Source organism: Nelumbo nucifera, chromosome 7 (assembly GCF_055504915.1).
Source record: "Nelumbo nucifera cultivar China Antique chromosome 7, China Antique-T2T, whole genome shotgun sequence".
In the NCBI taxonomy this organism is placed as follows: domain Eukaryota; kingdom Viridiplantae; phylum Streptophyta; class Magnoliopsida; order Proteales; family Nelumbonaceae; genus Nelumbo; species Nelumbo nucifera.
The window spans coordinates 51,732,439-51,739,964 of record NC_142655.1 but is presented as its reverse complement, the minus strand read 5'-3'; the positions used below and the strand labels follow the sequence as shown (position 1 = coordinate 51,739,964).

At 35.5% G+C, this 7,526-nt stretch overlaps 1 protein-coding gene across 1 annotated transcript; it reads right to left on the bottom strand.

Moving 5' to 3' along the window:
* Window positions 1-1,134: 1,134 nt before the first annotated feature.
* LOC104586527 (uncharacterized) lies at window positions 1,135-1,581 on the bottom strand. The gene has a single exon (XM_010243795.1). It carries the CDS (start codon window positions 1,579-1,581, stop codon window positions 1,135-1,137), a length of 447 nt encoding a protein of 148 aa, XP_010242097.1.
* Window positions 1,582-7,526: the final 5,945 nt, after the last annotated feature.

Here is a 7,526-nt window from a genome sequence, read left to right as displayed (position 1 = left end):
ATGGACAAAAATGCCCCTTGTAATAATGGATTTCTATGGATAAAATGGTTGTAGCCTTATTTACATGAAAAATAAAAGAACATGGGTAAGTACACTTAACTGGTTAAATCTTTCCCGAGAAGCAATTACCTGGATAAATGCATTTACCCGGATAAATAACTTATCGAAATGCAAACGAGGTCTAAGTGACGAGTCTCAATAGCGAAGACAATGGGTTGAATCTCAGCCTAACATGAAACTATAATACTATGACAAACAGATTTACTTTACTCAAATAAAAAAAAAAGAAAAAAAATGAAAGAGATGAGCTAGAGAAACCGATCTTATATTTACTTGTATGATTTATGTATTGTATTGGTTTGATAATTGATATGTATGTGATTGCATGTGCGTGAACCAGACTTTCTTGAAAAGAAGTCAACACAAAAAATTATAAAATAAATGTGAGATGGCACAATTTGGTGAGTTTTCATTGGTTAGTGTGATGCTGCACAATTCGGGCACTCCTAGTTGGTAGTTGACTGGCTCCTAACTGGCGACAGACGGTATCTGAGAAAAAGACGGTGAAAGACTCCCGGGGGACTTGCCCGGTGGGAATACTCTGATGCTTAAGTTAGAACGCTGGAAAAAATAGTAAAAAGTGCAAAGAAGGCTAAGCATAAAGTGCAAGTTGAAAATTCCTTAATGCTGCATCTTAAGTTAGGTAGAGTAATACAACCTTAAATATTTTATTATTTAATTATTTTAACCACTAAAAGACAAATCAATAAGTGATTCAATTCATCAGCAAGCATGGATGGAAACTATCAGTGATCAACTTTCAAGTAAAAATTTTGACTGAGACCTTAACATTTCATAGGAAAAATTACACAAGTTGAGATAAAAATAGGTTACACATTCGGAATTATTTAGAAACAACCTAGCTAGAGTAGAGGCATATATATTTGCCACTACGTCTAGATAGCCAGTAGATCTTTACAAAAAATGAAAAAGGAAAAGAAAAGCTAGTAGATAACTTAAACCAAATAGCTAAGGGAAAAAATAATACAACTGAATAGAGAATTTAAAGTTGAGAAGCAGCAAGAAACATAGTTTTTGGTACAAACTCTAGTAGTTCTCTTCAATATTCTTGCATTAGTTGTAGTAACGTTCCAGCACATACGTGATTAAGTAAGGTACGCCAATGAAAATCAAGAACAAGCTTAAATTCACAGACGTTTCAGGCGTAATAGCAGCAACTGAAACACCATAAGTGAAGGTCAATGAAAATATGGCAATGTACACCATCACCTTTAGATTCCTTAATGGGGTGTTCGGTATCAAGTAAATAATGATATTGCAAGCAATTGAAAAACCTAGAGTGTTACCAAAAAGGAATAGCCTGTATCCATTTTTGTCATAACCCATGATAGACTTTCCAGCTTCATGTGTTTTTGTGCTTTCCTGCCAAACACCACCTGGAGGGTTGACTCCGGCTTGAAAGGTCACAGTAGCGATAAGTGTAGCAACCACCAACATGGCGTCCCGCGATTCTCTTAATAAGTCTCCATTCGGCTGAACAATCTGCAGGTTCTCCGCCATTGTCTAAACTCTAAACTTGCAAGACAGAGAGAGAGAAAGATATGGTTTAGAACTTTAGATTGAAGGATGTTGATAGCTTCCAACAAACTTAAATAGCACACACTAACCAATGAAAATTCATCAAAGATTGGTCTGCACTCATGTTACAAGCTAGTGCGACCAATTACAATAAAAAAATCAGTTCAGTTAATCAGATTTGGGTTGAGTGACGTATAGAGGATGATGTAAGAATCCACGGTAGCATCACATGCACAAATAAAAGATTCATGTATATTATTATTGAATGGTCCAAAACTTGAGTAATCAATGAAGATAAGGACCGGAATAAAAGACTTTGGCGGTTTGTTTGGATAAAACAACACAGGTTAGCAGTTTTGAGAGCTTAGTCCACATGACATATTTTACCGCTATTCTAAAACCACAAAATTAAAGCCTTCAACTTAAATCCTGATGGAGCCTCATTGCAATTATGAGGTACTTGTGGCAAGAAAATCCCAATACTGGGGTTTTTATGATTCAGCCTACTCCTAGGTGGAGCTAGGATTTCCTAGGGGTGGACTGAATCCTGCCCGTGGATTGACGTTAAATTCAAGGGTAGAATGTGGTTTATAGGGGGGATACTAGTAGATTAGGAGGGGCTGTAAAACAGATTTCTAAGGGGGATTGCAGTCCAAAAATCCCAATACCAAACAAAAACCTAGGGATAAGTAGACTGTACTGAGTGTACTCTTCCTCATAAATCTGAAATTACAGCCACATTCTGCTTGTGGATTTGGCATTAATCCACGGTCAGGGTTCATTCCACCTCTAGGGTGGAGCTAAGATTTCTAGGGGTGGATTGAACAGTTAAAACCCCAAAAATCTACATATATATATATATATATATATATATATATATATCCTAATAATAAAATGGGTGTCAGTGATGCATATTCCTTCTAAGAAATGATATCTCACATACAAAGACCACGAAACTACAAAAATGACTTTAAGAAATTACAGGAATGACACATAAAGACAAACCACCCTACTAAATTGATTTTAAAGTATTCCAAAATTACAAAAGTGTCACATATAAGACAAATTTACTCTCTTTACCTCATTATCTAATTGATTCTATGATATTCGAAAATAACAAAACTGCCACATATAAGACAAACCTTCTAATGTAATTGATTCTATGACATTTGAAAATTATAGGAGTGATACATATAAGAAAAATTTACTCTCTCTTTACTCACTATGTAATTGCCTCTATGATATTTGAAAATTACAAGATTGCCTCATATAAGACAAAACTTCTAATGTAATCAACTTTACGGCATTCGAAAATTATAGGAGTGTCACATATAATTATTTATGATTATGCCATCCTATAAAATAAAATTCCTTTCTCCCTCACTGGATTCTCTCTCCTCCTATTCTCTCTCAACTTTTATTTATTCATTCATTTATTTTATTATTATTATTATCTAAGCATTTATTTATTTAATAAAACTAAATAAATTATCTATAAATTGGTAAAATAAAGGACATTTGACATTGAGAGAAAGATTTTAATAATTATTTATTTATTTATTTTACTAAATTATTTATATATTTAAATATCATTTACTAGCATATTATTCTCTCCCCTTGAGCCCAATATTTAGGGCTACCAATGGGTTGGGTCTAATTCGAGATAGCCTATACTAGTCCCATCTCAATAAACTTTTATTTATTCATTTGCTTATTTTAATTTATTTAATAAATTATTATACAAATATTAGTTTACTTAAGAAAAACCAGGTCTGAACCAATGGGTTGGGTTTACCTGATGAAGCTAAATTGATTGAACATGATTATAACAGTTATGATTCCATGATCTTGTCTCGATTAATAATTGGGTAGGTTGGTTTTTTGTTCTTACCTATCTAAAATTGATTAAGATCCGAAGCCAGTTATTTTATGGAAATATATGTTTTTAAATTTCTTGTAATTCTTATCATGTTTTATGTTTAAAATAGTAAATTTATAGATAATAAATAACATAATATTAGTTAAAAATGATTATTAACTTATTAACATAAAAGTAATTTAGTATTATTATTTGAATATAATTAGGTCTATAATTTTATCCCAATTAAATAATTGATTCAAGATCGGTTCTACCTAAAATTGACCCGTTGACAGCCCTAAACCAAATGTCATTTTTCTATTTCACTACCACTAGTATATATAACAATGTTCTGGGTTTGGGGATAAAAAACTGAGCTTCATTGTCTTCAAATTAAAAACCAGTGTTTTGAATCATGCAATCCATTTGAATGTGTTTTATGGCCTTTTACTTATTGTGTTTAAATCATTCAACTCAGAGGGGAAATTCACTTTCATAGTGTTTGGTTTTGTAGCCATTTATTTAAAAAATAATGTTAGTTCATCTTCCCATAGACATTTATTCCAAAATGTTAGTTCTCATCCCATTTTTAATGTTTCTCTCAACACCCAATCGTTTATTTACTATTCAGATTATATAATGTCTAATGGCGTCTAGCTATCAAACACACCAAGGTAAGGTTTATCAATCACTTTCTTGGTTTTTAAAATAAATCAAGTACAAAACATTTATTAAATAAATGGCCACAATACCAAACATCACCGAAAAGGGGTTTTAGTTGATGGTTATTGGCTTGAACAAACTTAAATAGTGTACATAGCCCTTGAAAATTCATTAAAGTAGGGTACCTCACTTGTTTTTTCTAATTTTCTTCAAAAAGGACTGTCGGTCATGCACTCATGCTACAAGCCTTGCTATAAGAGTTCGCAGCTACTACGGCCCTAAGGCTGTGTTTGGTTTGAAGGAAAAAGTAGGGAAAGGAAAGGAAATGTAGGGAAACCATTACAAACCTTTCCTTTCCTTTCCTCACCTTTTCCTTCAAACCAAACATAGCCTAAAGTTGAAGTAAAGCCCAATGAAATAATAACACACTAGTATTTGAATAAAAAAAAAAATTAGTTGATGTTTTGTTTTTTCTTTCCTTACTTCACCTCGTGTAATAATTAATCTGTTTCCACTGAAGTTTACTATTGCTAGCTTAAATTTTCAATTGTAAAATGATAGAGGGCAAAATGTAGTTTTCATGGGACGGAAATTGCCTTGCTAGCTAGTTCAACACCCTCCTTGTCCTTTAGTTTGTAGCAGTTAGCCATTGACCTTTATTCTTTAAACTTAAACTATCTTTAAAAAAATAAAAAATAAAGAAGAAGAAGAAAGAAAGAAAGAAAGAGAGAAAAAAAGGCTATTTGGGTAGGAGAGTTTTGCCTCGTATTTGAATTTTAATTTGACCCGAATTATTGTCACTAATTTGATTGAACTTAAAGCAAGCAAGGATTACAAAGTTTTTTGATGAACTGAACTACAAAATCTTTGTCAAGAACTTAAAATAAAACACCTTTGATTTACTTGAACTCAATTTCTAATAAAACAACCTTTGAGTTTAGTTTGTTTATCTGCTCCGTACAACTATCATTAAGGCCTTTGTGTAGTCGTAAAAAGTCACCATCCCCCTTAGATTCAAAGGTTATAATCTTTCCCTCTGTTACAAGGTAAAGGACTACAAAATGGTGAAAAGGATAAATTAGAAAAATTGTGTGGAGAGCCATTGCTGCCCACAACATTAGTACTGAAGCCCTTTTGTATCATCGACAAACTTCAGTTGAGTGATGTATAGAGTATGATGGGAAAAGGTGGAATCAGAGAGTTGCTTCAACATCACATAAAAAAGTAAAAGATTCATCAGTGAACGGTCTTTAGTGAATGGTCCAAAACATGACGTGATCAATGAAGATAAGAAACTTTGGCGATTTGGATTAAACAACACGGTCTAGTACGTTGTTTGAGAGTTCAGTGAACTGAACATGATATGTTCCAGTACTGTGCTAAAACCACAAGATGGTGTCAAAGTGTCAAAGCCTACAAATTAATGTTTGATCCCACCATGAATTAAATAAAGTCCCATGCATCAGGACTAGGGGTGTCAACAGTATTTGAAATTTTGATTTTGAATTCGATATTTGATAAAATTGAATCTAGGTAATTTAAATATCTAATCGGTTGAATTCGAATATTCTATCTAAGAACGACTCAGATTGTGGCCCTCAATAGTGGCCATAATCTAGGTCAATACCATTTTAAGGATCCCAGGGTTAGCTTGTTGAGAACGAGTTGGAAACCTCCCACAATCATCCCATTATTGTAGGGGTGTGTTTAAATTTGATTTTAAATTTTAAATTTAATTGAATGGTGGAGAAAATTTAGGAGAGGTGATGGGATTTGGAGAGATTTTTTCTCAACTAAATTGGAAAGCTCATTGATAGGATAAACTAATTAAGAGGTGGGAAAAAATGAAAGGAAAGTTTTCTCCTTGAGTCTAGCTAATGAGCTTATTCATAGGGGAATGTTCAAGAAGGCCCCCTATCACTTTTCTTGCACGTGAACGCTCTAAAGGGATTAGACTTGAGAGGAGAAAGAGAAAAAAATAGTTGAAAAAAAAAACTCCATATTTGTGCATAGAGGGCATACCAGAGATCTATTCTTTGTTGATCAAGAACGTGGATGCAGGATCACTGAATCGGTTGGATCTCTCATCAAACAAGAAATCAATTTCATGGTTATGGCTACTCAAGGAGGTAATTAGATATTTTATGTATTTGTTTGCTTATTTTGATCAATAGAAGTAGAGTTATATGTATCAGACTGGTTCTCATTTGAACCATATCTGATCATCCTTCGTATTTCTGAGATCTGGACAATTAGGTTCATTTCGTTTTATTACTATTGGTTTTCATTCTGTTCATATTGAATAGTTAATCAGATTCGAATTCGGATATGACCTGATTCGATTCAATAAATATCTGAATTCGATCGATGGAGGCAGATCACCAGGTCGGTGGAAGTAGGTCACCAGGTTGGCGAAGTAGGCCTCTAGCTTGCCAGGTTGGCGGAATTTTGATAGCCCAGTTTTGCTCTCAGCACCTTAGCTTCGAACACCTTGTCACCTCGGCAGGACTGACCTATGAGGGCGGCTCCACAACCTGTTGGCCATTAACTCCCACGTAGAGCATGGAGGGCTTGACCTTCGGAGCGACCTCACCGTTTGTTGACTATCTACTCCCATGGGAACCACAGAGGGCTCGACCTATGGGGTAGCCTCACATTCTATTGGTCATCAACTCTCGCAGAGAGCACGTAGGGCTCAACCTATGGGGGTGGCCTCACAATTAGGGAGATTCTATCTGGGCAAGACTACAAGAACTCGTCTAGGCCAATCATTTTCATTTTTTCCCCCATGGGGGTTCTTTCGATCAAGCACTATGTGTTGTTGCTTGAGGATGCTATCACTTGAGGCTTAAAGAATTGGGTGAGAACTTAGCCTTTTGTAGCATTTCCCGCAGATGGCACCAATTGATGATGGGCATTTTGGTAGCTCCCGGCTGGCTGGTGACTTAGACACTTAGCTGAATGGTGACGAGCTGGGAGGTGGCTCTGACGCCTAGCTGAATGGTAACGAGCTGGACAGGTGGCTCTAATGCCTAGTTGAATGGTGATGAGATGGTGAAGTGGCTCTGATAACTAGCTGAATGGTGATGAGCTAGAGAGGTAGCTCTGATGCCTAGCTGAGTGGTGACAAGTTGTAGAGGTGGCTCTGATGCTTAGCTGAATGGTGACGAGCTGGAGAGGTAGCTCTAATGCCTAGCTGAATGGTGATGAGCTAGGGAGGTAGCTCTATTTCCTAACTGAGTGATGACAAGCTGGTGAGATAGCTTTAATGCCTAGTTGAGTGGTGACGAGCTGGTGAAGTGGCTCTGATGCCTAGCTGAATGGTGATGAGCTGAAAGGTAGCTCTGATGCCTAGTTGAGTGGTGACGAGTTGGAGAGGTGGATCTGATGCCTAGCTGAATGGTGA

What these genes read in the sequence shown, in the direction of transcription:
- LOC104586527 (XM_010243795.1), bottom strand. Translation starts at nt 1,581, where the DNA reads ATGGCGGAGAACCTGCAGATTGTTCAGCCGAATGGAGACTTATTAAGA.